Here is a 15,815-nt window from a genome sequence, read left to right on the forward strand (position 1 = left end):
CCCACTCTGTCTCTCTCAGTCTGACCTCCTTTGCCAGTTCCCAGGTGAGAGAGACTCCTTCCAGCAGCCAACTCTTATCCCCCACCTCACATCTCCCTAATCCTTTGTTCTTGAGCTGGGGCACTGCTCAGCTTCCCAGCTGAGAGATGCGGAAATCCATCGCCCTCTGGGGCCTTGGTTGCTAGGTGTCAATGTCCTGGTGACTGGATTTGCCTTTGTGTTTTCAGATTCTGCACTGATATGGGGCTGGCCTCAGCTAGTCCTTTTCAATGACCCATCCCAGCTCAGACAGCCAGATGACATTCATACCATTGTCTCTAAGCCTGCCCTAGGAGCAAACAATCCATTTCCACCCACCGGGAAACAACATAGCATACGGGGGAAATTGAGGCATACGTGGGAGTCATAAAAGTATTACACGAAATTCCCAGTTGGTCACAAAGGGTCCCTGAAGAGGGACAGGGATGAGGAGTGGACGGGTGGGTGGAGCTGAATTGGATGGACTATCCTGTTGAAACCACCTCTTGAATCCATCTGTCTGAAATGATGAGATCCCAAGAAGGTAGGAAGTGGGAGAGATGGTTTCCATAGGGTCGATGGAAGGTGGCTTGGAGCAGCATAAGGCCCAGAGTAGGGGGTGATGCATGATTTTTTTTTTCAGGGGTGTATGCACGGAGGGCTCGCAGAGACACTCGAGAATCCCCAGGTGAGTGGGAGGATTCATCGGGGTCATCACTGAAGAGCTTGGCCCTTCGAAAGGAAGGTCCTCCATGGTATTTTGCATCTCCCTGGGAAGCTTGCAGCCGGAAGGCTTGAGGCGTGACAAAGGTGTGAGACTGTGCCTGTTACATCGAGAGAAGCCTGTAAGGAAGCTTTAGTGATTATCGGGCCTTCTGTGACGATCGCCTGAAATGGATCCCTTTGGGCCTGAAGCATATGATCACTCCAAAGTGACAACTCGCTGTCATTTGGAAAGTCACATTTTCCCATCAAGGCAGGATAGTTGGCAGCTCTGAACTGGAGAGCAGCTGAGGAATGGCTCTTGCAGCCAAGAAGACCCAAAAACTTGAGTTCTTTATTGGAGGGAGCTGATCTGGATTGACACTGTCCATTTGTTTCATTGAGAGCGTTGGCTACCAGGGAGTTAGGGGTGGGATGGGTACATATTACTTTTTGTCTGCCTTTTGGCATGTGGGTAGTATGGTAGCTGGTATATGCTATACCATACGGGCTGGTGAGAGTAACGCGCTATTAATGAGCAAGGCAATCTTGCCTTGGGAAGAGGTATGTAAAATACTCAACCAGGGAGCATTGTATTTCTTGTATTTCCTCCGAAGGGATTGGCCAGGCTTCTGATATTCTTTTATCAGCTCTTGAAAGGCCTTGAAATCCTCTGCATAGGGTGGGGGGCCTCGTCAGGTGAGGAAGAGAATTTGTTAGATAGCTGCATCTCACTCTTACCTTCTGCTCCTCTCGGGGGTGTTCTCGGGAGGAGGGTCCTGAGGTACCAGTAGCTGCTGATTTTGGTGGGTCCTCTTGTGTGAGGACAACTATAAAATTGGTCACCATAAGGGTCCCAAGGGTTCCAAAAAGCCCACAGTGGTGGAGCACAGAGGAAAGGAGTGGAATCCCAAGGGTGTTCCTACCAAGGTTGATGGGTAAGACATTGGCTGGGTCCTGAGGTCTCCTCCTCAGACTATACCTCTAGGGAGGGAGGCTGGAATGGGAAAGTGGTGGAGTCTTGGACAGAAATTCCCAAGTCCAAGTGGTGTCATCTCCCATATCCAGAGGAAAGCCACTGGTGTTGGAACTGGGGGCCGTGTTGGTACTGGTGGTTGAGTCTTTGTAGCATCACTGGGGACTCTGGTTTGAGGGCAGGTGTTGGTACCAGCTGTCATCAGATGTTCAGCTGTGTGTGTTCTTTCTGCATGCTGTACTGACTCTGGCCAGACAGCCCATACAGCAAGCTCCGATTGAACGGTCCAATAAATCCACAAACTCGGTTCATAGTGAAGGCACTTGGTCAGGTTTATTGTCAACGAAGCACTGTCCTAATGCCCTGGCTCAATGGTTACAGGTACACTAACACATGTATGCCCGTTGCAATGGAGTGGCTCAGTTAATGGTGGGACTTTCCATTATCCCCAGGCCAGCCAAAGACCTGCTTCTCCCTCTGAGATATCTTTTATACATCAGTACAAATGAGTTACACACTGCTCCTCTGATGTAGTTAGTTGACACCCTCTGACGTAGCCAGTTACCTCCCATCACCTTGTGCATCTCTATCCATCATACTGTCACCCTGACCTTATCTTTAGGATGGGTCAGTGTGTTCCTGTTCTCTTTGGGGAATGTGTTTGGCATCGAGGTGTTCTGGTACCACCTTTCTGGAATGTGCTTGTGTTTATATTCTTATGCCTAGCACCACTTAGGAGTGTGTTTCTGCAATATTAGCCCTGTTCTTGCCAGATGCTGTGAGCAGGGCTGCCTCTTGCTCACAACTTAACTTTGCTTTATAGCAGCAAAGTTTTGTCTACTTTAGCCCAGGCCTCATACCAGGTTTCTGATACATGGGCTTGTGTTTCAGGCCTCTTCCTACTACGCCAGCAAGCAATCTTTGTCGGTACCCCTCAGCAGAGGGGATTCGGATTCTTCCATGACTCAGAGATCCTCACGGGAGAGCAACCTGGTTGGTAATGGTGAACTTGGACCCTGTTCCTGAGGGTGAAGCACGCTGAGCAGTGCTGGAGATGGTACAGATGAACGGTTCGCGCGCTCTCTGTGACTGTGACCCGGGGAAGATGATACCGGAGCATGTGTCTAAGAGGCTCCCTTTAAGCTGACCCTATGTTTGGAGGGCTGTGATCCCGGGGCTGCTTGCCAGAGGATTCCTATTGGTCCTATGGCTGGGAGAAGCCTCAGCAGTCTCCACAGCAGGATGTGAGGCCTCCTTGCTCCCTGGCCTTAGAGGAGACTTTTCCCTTCCTTTGAGTCTCTCTTTCCGGTGAATGGGGCCTTTTCCTCCTCTGAAGCTTCGAAGTATACTAAGCTGCACCATGAGCTCTTCAGCCACTGGAGTGCTCCCCAAGCAGCTACACCGATGTACGGGGGTGGAGGGGAGAGGAAATCAGACCCCACAGGTCTCAGGGAACGCTCCATAAGGAGCGGCTTCCATAAGTCTTCCCTCAGCTCCCTGGATCTGCTCTCTAAGCTGGAGCAACCCCTATACTTAGATGGGATGTGGGGCTCTCCAAGGTAGCGGAGGCAGCCAGAATGGTCTGTGATAGGTCTGGCAGGGTTTGAACCCAGGGGTTTTGGCCTAACCCACCTGGGAAAGGCCACCAACAAATAGGGCCCGAGGTCAAAGCAGGCCCTGACTACAAAGAAAGGAGCGGGGAGCCCCTGAACACACAAGTCTGTGCTAAATAACAAACAAAACAAGAAGAAACACGTCCAGAAATAAAAGAATCAAAGTGAGCTGTGCAGCTAACCAGCAGTGCCGTAACGCTCCACCTCGAGCCAGAGACATATGGGAAGGAACTGACATGTGGTTGTGTGTGCACCCCTCCCTCTGGCCCTTCGTCCTAGAGCATGAAGGTGTGTGGGGCACAGGCACGGATGTGCAGACGCTGCTTCCAGCCCCTTTTCTGCTTTTCAATGCTTTCTGCCTGCACTGCCAGCAGGGACCTGTGTGCCAGCACCCCTGGAGCATAGGAAGGGGTTGGGCATGAGCGTCCAGTGAAAGCGCTGGCTATCTTCACCAGCAGCCCTCCACACAGCTGTTGCTGAGAGTGAATGTGGATCCTGGAGAAGTCCTCCCTTCCAGGTGCGGCTGCATTTGATTGGGACTGGGCCCTTGGACCAGCTAAACCGCAGCCCCCACACCCCTCCAGATTCCAAGTGCAGGTCCTGCATAAATTCACTGGGTTTGTAGCTCCACTGGACAGCAGCCCCCTCCCTCTGCCCCGCTTTCAGCTGCTTGCATGGCACAGAACTGCGTGGGAGGAGGTTTGGCTGCTTGGGCTGCTAGCTCAGAGGTGATACAGGAGGCCATTGGGGACTGGGCAGGGAACCAGTTACTAATGCCCCATTTAAACTGTCCTTAGCAGGTGTCGGCTCACCTCTGGAGGAATGGGGAAGCTCACTTTTCTCTGAGTCATGCGTTCACACTACTGGCAGACTCCGGAACATGAACTGGCATCAGTGACACCTGGTTCAAGTATTCAAGGACTCACTATCTTCCCTACATGACCCCACCATTCTGCAGTAGGAGGCAGACTCTCTGAGAGGAAATAGCTTTGTTTACATGGGCGGGTGACTGGGTATACTCATGATCCTGCCATGGACTCACTTAGCCTTGGGCAAGCCATTTCCCTTCTTTGTGCCTCAGTTTCCTCTCTAGAGATGGGAATAACGTGACTCAGCACTTTGTAAAGTGCTTTGAGCTCTGCCTAGGAAAGACGACAGGTAAAGAGAAACTTCCTGTTCTTGAAGAGAGCACATATTTACACAGCCCCTCGCTAACACCCCTTGGCCTCCAACTCCACAGATACCAGCTCGAGTCCATCAAACAGCTGTTCTGTGGCCAGCGTGAGAAGTCTGGGGCCTTGGCCTAGACAGGCAAAGCACCACCATGGCTTGGCAAGGAGACTGAGCACCCCCTCCAGGCCAGGGGTGAGGTGCGCAGGTGGACGGGCAGCGTGCGGGACACTGATGTTGCTGCTATGGGTGCAGGGGCTGGTGTGGGGACAAACCCAGCCACATCCAGGACCGACACCCTGGCACCGGCAGGGCAACTGTGCCGGCTGAGATGCCCTCAGACTGAAGTGTGAGGCTGATACAAGGTGCTGACGGGTTTATTGGACGTTGTCTGTGCCTGGACACTCCCACATAGCTACAAGTATTTGGCTGGGTGGGGGAATGGCTAGGAGCAGGCAGTCCCAGGCCCGGCTTCAGGCTTACGACCATGTTTCCATCTGGAAGCGATGGGATCTCTCCAAGGCTGTTAGATACTCCTCAGCTTCTGAAGGGGACAGGTCCCCTTCCAACTGGAAGATGGATTTTAGAGCTTCTGCTACTGCTGCTGGCATTTGCTTGGCATTTCTGGAAGGGAGAAAGTCTCTATTGTAACTGCAAAGCAGAACACAGGACAGTCTCAACACATCTGCCCTCCCTGCTCCCCCGTAAGGCCAGTTCTGTTCATTCCTATTGCCGATGGGGCTGGGGCAGGGCTTTCTGTGCAGTCCTCTCAGTTCCTTCTCAAAGGCCCCATGCTGGGCTGGATACAGCTCTCTCACTATAGCTACCCCTCCTACTGCAGAGCTGCACAGTAGGGGTTGGTTTCAGCTTTGTTGGCCCGGTCTTGAGACCAAAACCAGCTCTGCTGCCCTGACCAGTACAAGGCGAGCTTCATCGGAGCTACACTCAAGCCCTTTCTCCAGCCCTGCCATGAGCACACAGCTATTCCCAGCAGAGCTAACCTGGCTCACCTGGATGCAACCCATTGGCTGCCTTGTGGGCCAGTTCCTGCACGGTGGCTTTACAACCACGCACAGCAGCATAGGGCCCATGGGCACATTGCTGGACACAAGCCCCCTGCAGAGCAGCTTACACTTTAACCAATGTGCTCGCCAGACAAGGGAGGGTCCGACACCCAGCAGGGAGTATATGCCCATGGGTACTCAGCTGAGGCACATAGCTGCGAGCAGGGGTTCCCAGGCATTAGACTCCTCGGCACAATGCGGCAGCCTGCCTGGCTTTGCACTGAAGGAGGCTCAGGGGGCTACCCTGGATACACAGCCCCAAACAAAACATTGGGTTCTAAAAGCCCTTGTGTCCATTCCCTGGCAAACGGGGCCACTATCTCGCAGTTCAGCTCCAAGCTCAAGCACTCAAAAACAAGGACACAGCCAGCTACAGAGTCATGAAGCTCAACCCACCCCCCCCCCACCACATCACAAACCACAGTATAAAGCCATGCTGTTTCATCACAGCGCAGCAGCCTTAAAGCAGCTCTGTGGATTGTTGGTGCTTTCCAAGTATTAATTCATGTATATATGTATCAGAGTAACAGCCGTGTTAGTCTGTATTCGCAAAAAGAAAAGGAGTACTTGTGGCACCTTAGAGACTAACCAATTTATTTGAGCATGAGCTTTTGTGAGCTGTAGCTCACTAAAGCTCATGCTCAAATAAATTGGTTAGTCTCTAAGGTGCCACAAGTACTCCTTTTCTTTTTGTATATATGTAAACATCCATTGTCTTCAGAGAAGATCCTTGGTGATCAAAATCACTCTAAAGGGATTTGTTAGGTGGGAGATATCCCTCACTACTTAGTAATTGGCGGTGGAATATGATAGCGGCTTATCTAGGGCTGCCACGGATCTTCTGTAGCGCGCAGAAGAGGGTCAGGATAGCAGGAGAGTGTTGGCTTGTTTGGAGTCCATGGCCGCCCTTATAAACTCACATGGCTTTGGTTAGGCACCAGCATGGATTCTGGCAGGGAATCAATTTGCTGACCACCGTAAGAGCTGAAAGGCCTCCTGAGACAATCTACATTAAATCAGTCAGTCATCCAGCATGGATACATAGACTCCCAGGGTCCTGAGCAGAATGCCCATACAGGCAGGCATTCAGTGAAGACCCTTGGGACCATGGACAGGCTGTATGGTAGCACTGGGTAATGATATTGTCCACCCCTTACTATGAAGCAACGGTCCCCCTGCAAGCTGGGTGAACTGTGAAGTCCTGTAAGGCCAGAGTGACGAGCTACTGAGGAGGATCTCAGGAGGGCATTAGGGAGGTTCGTGTCACTGTCTGGAACTTCAGATGTTTCCTGGACTTGGCCAGATGTCTGTATCCCATGATGGGGGGCAGTCCTTTCTGCGGAACTGAATACCTTCCATCAGCCCTTCCGCAGGAGTTAGCCAAGGTCCTTTGCTGGGTCTACGGTGCCCTCATTTATGGGTACGGCTGCTGTATCCACTTCTTTGGGCTGCAGAATGTCAAAGACACTGTGGGATTTCTCTTGTATCTCAGACCATTCTGAGTCTAGGCCTGTGCAACTCTGCCAAGCAGCTGGTCAATGAACCTGACCCTCAAAATTTTAAATGCAGGTTGGGAAGTTTTCTAAAAGATCTTCACTAGGTTCAAACAGGAATTAATTCAGGGCAGTCCTATGGCCTGCGTTCTACGGGTCAGAATGGATGGTGATAGGTGTGACAGAATATACCTGGAGTGGCCAAACTTACTGACCCTCCAAGCCACATATGACAATCTTCAGAACTTCAAGAGCCGGGACGTGTCTGCTGGGGCTTGGGGCTTCTGCCCTGCAGGAGGCACCAGCCAGGGCTTGGGACTTCAGCTCTGTTCCAGCTGAAGCCCCAAGGCCTTGCAGGTGCACCCCGCAGGGCTGAAGCCCCGCCACCACCCTCCTTGCTGGGCAAAAGTCCCTACCCCACCACCCTGCTGCAAGGTAGAGGTCCCAAGTTCCCCGCAAGTGGAGAATGGGTGGGGGGTATGAGGGGCTCTGCGAGCTGTACTTTAACTGTAAAAGAGCCGCATGCAGCTCACGAGTCACAGTTTGGTCACCCCTAGAATATGCCCCTGTCCACTATTGTAATAATTTTTGTACACAGCATGCTTTGCAAAGTATCATTTGAAAGCTCATAATTTGCTGGTCATTATTGTCCTAGTAAAATACGTGTGGCAACATTGTATGTGAATTTGGAAGATTCCACTGTATGGCGTTACTCACACGCGTTCCACGTCTGAGGAGTGGCCAAACCAGTTCCTTGGAGACAAAGGGCGAGCTGACACCTCTGCCACGTGTAAACAAGGTCAATGGGCTAAGTCAACCTGCTAAGTGGCCATTCTTTAGCAGGAAAGAGGGCTGGTGTGAAAAATCTATATCTTAGCAGAGAAACAGCATGGAGTTCCCGTCCACTGAGTCTGCCTGTCCCCGTGCTCCCAGCAGGACATGCTTCTCAAAGAGAGGACAGGACGATAAGAGAAGGGGCAGACACCGCAATGGATCCCCTCCTCCTCTCTCTTTCTGTGCATCGATTCACTGCACCAGAAGGAACAACAGACGCAGCCATTACAAAGAGGAAGGGGTCTTGGCTTAAGATATTTGGCCAGTAAGACTGTTGAGAGCATGTGGTGAGAAAAAATTCAAGTTGAGTTTAACAGAGTTTGTTAAGTTAGCCATTAGTTGCGTTTTATCATTATTTTTCTCGTAACCATTTCTGGCTTTTATGCCTCATTACTTGTATTTACTTAAAATCTATTTCTTTGTCGTTAATAAACTTGTTCTATTGTTTTATCTAACCCAGTGTGTTTAAATTGGAGTGTTTGGGAAACTCCATTTGGGGTAGCAAGGTTGGTACATATCAAAATTTCTGTTAATACAATGACAGACTTTATATGAGCTTGTCTTGTCCAGGGGAGGGCTGGGCAGTACAAGACACACATTTCTGGGGAAAGCCTGGGGCTGGGAGTGTGCTGGGGTCATCCTGAAGTATAATGCAGAGCCTGGGCGTGACTGGCTGGCTGCAGGTAACACGGCTGAAGCTGGGAGTGACTTACCTTCTGGAGGCTGTTTGTGAGCTGCCGCAGCAGCAGACCAGTGTAAAGGGCAGCCCATGTTAGAGGGCAGGGGTGACTCAGCTACTCGCTCGTCTAGATTGTGCCCGGGGTATGTCACAACAGGGTTCCCCACTGGCCTGGGAATCGATTAGCGTGGGCCACTGGGACACCTACTCTGGGGACTGTCTGGCAACACCAACCACCATCGAAAGACAAAACATGGAGTAGGGGGTGGTTACTACAGTGCCCAGACTCACGGACATGGGTGGCAGGAAGCGGCTGGGGCTGCCCTTGGGTTAGGGGCAGTAAGACAGCCAGGATACGTGCAGCCCTGACAGTGCTGGTGACTTGCAGACTCTGGGCCCACACACACAAGGCATATGCCCAATCCTCCAGCAAACAGGTCTCCCTCCCCTTTGGGTCCTAGCGCTGGGGCCAAGTGCTGTGTTTCGGCTCCTCCGTTTGAAAACGGTGACCAGTTGTTCTTTGGGATGATGGAGTTCTGAAATGCTCCCTGAACCATCCAGTTTTCGGCCAGATGACCCTGCTCATCCAGGCAGCCAGCAGGAGAGGTTTCCTGGGGAGGATGCTTAGTCCAGGCATTTCCTGGGTGACCAAGGAAGACATAGTGTGTACTTCCAGGAATGCAGGGGAGTCTCACCCCCGGGATCAGCGGAGAGGTTCCTGTTCTTGTTGCGGATTGGCAGGAAGCTGAGGAGGAACAGATCCTCCTGCTATTGCTATTAATGAGGACAGAACTAACGATGCTCCGTGTTAACGTAGCACTTTATGTGCTCCGGGTGCTGGACAGACATTACATCTGCCTTCCCTAGCCCCATTCACCCACTGACCTCACCGCACTTCACAGACGCCAGCAATGCCACGTAACTTCCCTGCGTGCGAGACAGCAAGTATTACCCTCATTCAACAGATGGGAGAATGAAGGTGGACAGGTGACGTGACTTGGCCAAGGCCACCCAGTGAGTCAGCAGCAGAGCCAGGAATAAGCCCAGGTCTCCTGGCTCCAACTCCTTGCTCTCACCACTAGACCCCACTCTCTGATTAACAACCGTTGGGATTTGACTGGGCTCAGATCAGAATTCGTGAGCACTGGGTTCTGGGCAGAGATCTCAGGAGCTGTTTCGAGGCAGCTGCGCAACATTTAGCCAGTGACAAAGCTCAAGCCTGTAACCTGGCTGTGATGCAAGGCAGTGATGGAGTCAGGCAGCACGTGCAGGCCTGGCCAGAGGTGAGGGAGGCTGCTCCAGGAAGTCATTCTCCCAGGAACTAACGGAGCGAGACAGGAGACTCTAAGGAGCTAGGAAAGCTCCTATTCCTAAGCCACAGCACAGAGAATTGGCTCCTTCTGTCTGACATGGCGCACTGACATGGGCTACTGGTGATTTGGAATCGGATTGGCTCTCCTATGAGACGTGGCTTTAATAGCTTTGTTCTTTCCTGAAGATTATGTTGGGCTCTTCCTTTCCCTGGGCTTTACCCTGGGGATCCCAGAGGGCTGTGTGTGTAGGGAGGGCCAGGTGGGCAGGCTTGGATGAAATACTGTGAGCTGCAGTACCACTGCTGTGCTGGACGGGATACTGATTGGCAAAGAGAAGCACACCTGTCTGAAGGAACTGGCAGTGACCACCAGGAACACGTTGCCAAGGAGACTGGAAGTCTTAGGGTCTCGCTGGCTGTCTCTCCGCTCCTGTAGTCCCACACAGCAATGATGGCCCCTGCCAGCAGCTGGCAGATGTCCTCTCATCTCAGATGTGGGCCACATTGTGCTCACTTGGGTCTTTGTCACCCTCTGCCAGATTAATGTAGCTCTGTTTGGGGCTGAAAGCTTCAGCTGGTGCATGATGTGCCCGGGGCACACAGATAGGTATATTGTGTGTGCTCTGCATTGGTTGACAATTGACTGCTGCGTGCCTGTCAAGGTTCTGGCTGTTTATAAGGCCGTAAGTGGTCTAGGCCCCAGCAATCTCAGAGTTACATGGGCCAGGGTGCTCGGGTGGAACTCACAAGGAGCTAGAGAGGGGGAGGGTATTTTTGTGTCATCTCCTTAGTAATAATGCTGGCTCGCACTTGCACTACAGAGCCTCAAGTCACCACAGTTGGGGTACCGTATTCAGGCTCTCTCCCCTATGGGGACTATTGGAATTCGGTTTGCAATTGATCCCTAACTCCCAGTCCCTTAGGCAGGTCCTCTGGCCATCAGCACAGTATGTTCCGTTCAGGGAAATCCCTGGACTTCTGAGTTCTGTACAAGGGGCTCAGATACCATGAGCATGGCCCTCAGAAATGTGTGTTCTCAGTTCATTAAATACTGCGATCCCACAGGAAGAGGTGTGCAGGGTGGCTAACCCCAACCAACTGCTTCCAGCTACCAAACCGACCTACAACTCTACCTGACACCACTACCTGCCAGCTCCTGAACCTGCCGGCTGTGCCAATTGCAGGCTGAGCCCACTTCGCTCTGCTAGGGCCTCGCCTGGCAGCCCGTGCTGATGGGAGCTTCTTAGCTCCCCAAGGGCTTACCCTGCAGAATAGGGGAAGTAATTCCTTGTCTTTTGCTCTTACATGAGGCACCACTACCCTGTTAATGAGAGGAAAGATGGTGCCCAATTATAATGTGAACCAGGCTCCAGCATCCAGAGCTGCCGTGGGAGAGCAGCGCTCCTGGTGCAGCGAGATACTCACCCCGCCAGGTAGATGTGAGCGTTCCCACGGCTCAGTAGATCCCAGACCAGTCCTTTGTTCTCTCTAATTCGGTGCTGAACATAAATCTTCTCCTCCTGCAGGGAAACACACACCCCATGCTAGCCAGCCATGTCCAGTTATTGGTGTAGACACCAGAACTAATGCACCTTGCCCATCCCTAGGGTGAGAGCAGGATCGCACTGGTCAGTTATTTAGTGTTTCAACAGGCCAGTTTATTCTATGACATCAGAAGGCATCAAACCAGGCACTTTGTAGGCTCTGCAGAATAAGGCCTTATGATCTCTGCTCACACAGGAGATCCTCAAGCTCACAGACAGATAAGGTCCAGAGGGCCTGTGGCACTGGGAGATGGCCACACATGGATCACACATGGAGCTGAGTGGCTACCATAAATGGTTTCCTTTCAGGACACCGATCCCGTCCCTGCCTCTCCCCCACAAGCAGCTGTTGGCACGGGCTGAGGTGCTGCTGGGCCATAAGTCAGAGAAGCTCCAAGGAGCAGGGTCCCTAGAAGCAGTCCCTTCTCCCGCAATCCAGTGCTGAAATAAGCAGGCAGCGCTGCACTTCTTTAGACAAGTGCCCAGCAAGGCACTCCTGCCAGCGAGAGTCCTGCACCTGTCCTGACTGCAGCTCCCCTACCTCACCCCAAGTGCCAGTGTTTGAGACCGCTCCTGCCGGCATCTGCTCCATGACCAACCCGGGCTGTGAACCCCACTGCCAGAATCTGCCCCAAACCCCACTCCCCTCTGGGCCTAGAGCTAGCTGGTGCAGCGGAGAAAGTGGGCAGGGCTGGCCTGAGAGGAGGGGGCCAGGCTGACTAGGAGATTACCGGATTCAGAGCATCTCCTAAGCAGCCTCCCTCCAGCTGAGCTCCTACGGAGGACGGGCAGGAATTTAAAGCTGCCCTCCCAAGGCAGAATTCCCAGGGGAGAATGACAGAAGCACCAATGCCTCTGATGCAGCTATGCCCACAGGAGACAGCCTGGCACCCATCAGCCCAAGCACAGCCGGGCACTCGGATATCAGACGTCTAACTGCTCGTGCTCCACCACTGCCTGTCTGTACGCAGCCTGGAGACACCTCCAGGGTGGGCCAGCTGGGTGAGGGAGAGCATCTCCGATGGGTTCCCTCTCTGCCACTAGAGAGGGCTGGAACAACCTCAGCTGGAGTTGGGAGGGCACTGGGTGCACCTTTCACACTTGGCCAGGGGTCTTTGGCATTGGAGATATAGCTGGGTGCGAGCCCAGGAGATTGCTGTCTTTTGCCCCTTTAGTCTGGCCCTGTAATGGTTTCTGCTCTCAGCAGGGAGGCTGGTCTGGGCAAGATCCCCTGCCAGACATCCCTGGCTCAAACACCCTCCATGCTTTCAGTGACATTCCCCCAGCCACTACAGAGCACCCTGCAATGTCACACCTCAGAGTAACTCACAGAAGTGGAGCAAGGTCCCATGGGAAGAAAATCAAAGGGAAAAAGGAGTTCAGGAGAGCAGTTCCTCAAGGAGACAGTATTAAAGACATAACTGCACACTATTCAAATGCGAAGGAAAGACAGCAAGAATAGTGAGAGGCCAATATGGCTCCATCAGGAGCTCTTTAATGACCTGAAAATCAAAAAGGAATCCTACAGAAAGTGGAAACATGGCCCAACTGATAAGGAAGAGTACAAAAGAAAAGCACAAGTGCGTAGGGGCAAAATCAGAAAGGCTAAGGCACAAAATGAGTTACTCCTGGCAATAAGAGGTTCTTTAAATACATTAGGAGCAAGAGAAAGACAAAGGAAAGCATAGGTCCTCTAATTAGCAGGGAAGGAGAGCTAACAACTGAGGTCATCATGAAAGCTGAGTTACTTAATGCCTATTTTGCTTCAGTCTTCACTGAAGAGATTAATGATAATTAGATACTCAATAAAATTAATATTGACAACCAGACAGAAGAAACACAAGCCAAAATAGGGAAAGAACAGCTTAAAGAAGGGGAGGGATAGCTCAGTGGTTTGAGCATTGGTCTGCTAAACCCAGGGTTGTAAGTTCAATCCTCGAGGGGGCCATTTAGGGATCTGGGGCAAAAATTGGAGATTGGCCCTGCTTTGATCAGGGGGTTGGACTAGATAACCTCCTGAGGTCCCTTCCAACCCTGATATTCTATGATTCTAAAAATGTTTAGATAAGTTAGATCTATTCAAGTCAGCAGGGCCTGAGTGAAATTCATCCTAGGGTACTTAAGGAACTAGCTGAAGCAAACTCAGAGCCATTAGCAATTATCTTTGAGAATTCCTGGAGGATGGGAGAGGTCCCAGGAGACTGGAGAAGGGCGCAAACAGCACCTGTCTTTAAAAGGGGGCTCAAGGAGGACCCAGGGAATTATAGACCAGTCAGCCTAACTTCAATACTTAGAAAGATACTGAAGCAAATTATTAAACAGTCAGTTCGTAAGCACTTCGAGGATAACAGGGTTATAAGGAATAGTCAGCGTGGATCTGTCAAGAACAAATCATGCCAAAACAACCTAATTTCCTTCTTTCAGAGGATTACTGATGTAGTGCACGGGGAGAAGCAGTAGACATGATATACCTTGATGTTAGTAAGGCTTTTGACGTAATTCTGCATGACATTCTCATAGGTAAATTAGGGAAACGTGGTCTAGATGAATTTACTATGAAGTGGGTGTGAAACAAGTTGCAATACTGTAATCAAAGAGTAGTTATCAATGGTTTACGGTCAAATTGGGAGGATGGATCTAGTGGGGTTCCACAGGGGTCAGGCCTGGGTCCACTACTATTCAATATTTTCATTAATGACTTGGATAATGGAATGGAGAGTATACTTATAACATTTACAGATGACACCAAACTGGGAGGGGTTACAACCACTTTTGAGGACAGGTTTAAAATTCAAAATGACCGTGACAAATTGGAGAACTGATCTGAATTCAACCAGATGTAATTCAGTAAAGACAAGTGCAGAATACTTCAATTAGAAAGGAAAAATCAAATGCACCACTACACAATGGGGAGTAATGGTCTAGGCGGTTGTACTGCCGAAAAGGATCTGGGGCTATAGTGGATCACAAACTGAATATAAGTCAACAATGTGATGCCGCTTCAAAAAAGGCTGATAGGATTCTGGGGTGTATTAACAGGAGTTTTGTATGCAAGATACTGGTGAGGCCCCAGCTGGAGTAGTGGTGTACCACAATTTAGGAAGGAAGTGGGAAAATTGCAGAGAGTCCAGAGGAGAGCAACAAAAATGATCAAAGGTTTAGAATCAGAGATCATAGAATATCAGGGTTGGAAGAGACCTCAGGAGGTCATCTAGTCCAACCCCCTGCTCAAAGCAGGACCGATCACCAATTAAATCATCCCAGCCAGGGCTTTGTCAAGCCTGACCTTAAAAACTTCTAAGGAAGGAGATTCCACCAACTCCCTAGGTGACACATTCCAGTGTTTCACCACCCTCCTTGTGAAAAAGTTTTTCCTAAGATCCAACCTAAACCTCCCCCACTGCAACTTGAGACCATTACTCCTTGTTCTGTCATCTGCTACCACTGAGAACAGTCTAGACTCATCCTCTTCGGAACCCCCTTTCAGGTAGTTGAAAGCAGCTATCAAATCCCCCCTCATTCTTCTCTTCTGCAGACTAAACATTCCCAGTTCCCTCAGCCTCTCCTCATAAGTCATGTGTTCCAGTCCCCTAATCATTTTTGTTGCCCTCCACTGGATTCTTTCCAATTTTTCCACATCCTTCTTGTAGTGTGGGGCCCAAAACTGGACACAGTACTCCAGATGAGGCCTCACCAGTGTCGAATAGAGGGGAACTATCAGGTCCCTCGATCTGCTGGCAATGCCCCTACTTATACATCCCAAAATGCCATTGGCCTTCTTGGCAACAAGTGCACACTGTTGACTCATATCCAGCTTCTTGTCCACTGTAACCCCTAGGTCCTTTTCTGCAGAACTGCTGCCGAGCCATTCGGTCCCTAGTCTGTAGCAGTGCATTGGATTCTTCCATCCTAAGTGCAGGACTCTGCACTTGTCCTTGTTGAACCTCATCTGTGAGGAAAGGTTGAAAAAAACCTGGGCATGTTTAGTCTTGAGAAAAGAAGATTGAGGGGGGACCTGGTAAGAGTCTTCCAATATGTTAAGGGCTGTTACAGAGACGATGGTGATCAATTGTTTTCCAGGTACACTGGAGGGAGGACAAGAAGTCATGGGCTTAATCTGCAGCAAGCGAGATTTAGGTTAGATATTAGGTAAAAGTTTCTAACTCTTTAAGGGTAGTTAAACTCTGGAACAGGCTTCCAAGGGAGGTTGTGGAATCCCCATCATTGAAAGCTTTTAAAAAAAAAGTTGGACAAACCCCTGTCAGGGCTGGTCCAGGTTTACTTTGTCCTGCCACAGTGCAGGGGGCTGGACTTGATAACTTCTCGAGGTTCCTTCCAGCCCTACATTTCTATGATTCTATGTAAACATAGTAAAGGGGTAACAGGAGCTTTACCAAATGGTTAATCAAA

General features: G+C 50.8%; 1 protein-coding gene across 4 annotated transcripts in view; it reads right to left on the reverse strand.

Annotated features, from left to right (window-relative positions):
- Nucleotides 1-2,007: 2,007 nt before the first annotated feature.
- NDOR1 (NADPH dependent diflavin oxidoreductase 1) overlaps nt 2,008-15,815 on the reverse strand; it is a 44,120-nt gene continuing 30,312 nt past the window's right edge. For all 4 annotated transcript variants that reach the window (XM_077835689.1, XM_077835685.1, XM_077835687.1 and 1 more), the window contains 2 exons: nt 11,287-11,381; nt 2,008-5,103 (listed from right to left, as the gene is read on the reverse strand). In XM_077835689.1, coding sequence (XP_077691815.1) covers nt 4,959-5,103; nt 11,287-11,381 — 240 coding nt within the window. In that variant the 3' untranslated portion in view covers nt 2,008-4,958. The remainder of the gene's footprint in view (nt 5,104-11,286; nt 11,382-15,815) is intronic.

This window comes from Eretmochelys imbricata, chromosome 16, assembly GCF_965152235.1.
Source record: "Eretmochelys imbricata isolate rEreImb1 chromosome 16, rEreImb1.hap1, whole genome shotgun sequence".
Taxonomy (NCBI): domain Eukaryota; kingdom Metazoa; phylum Chordata; order Testudines; family Cheloniidae; genus Eretmochelys; species Eretmochelys imbricata.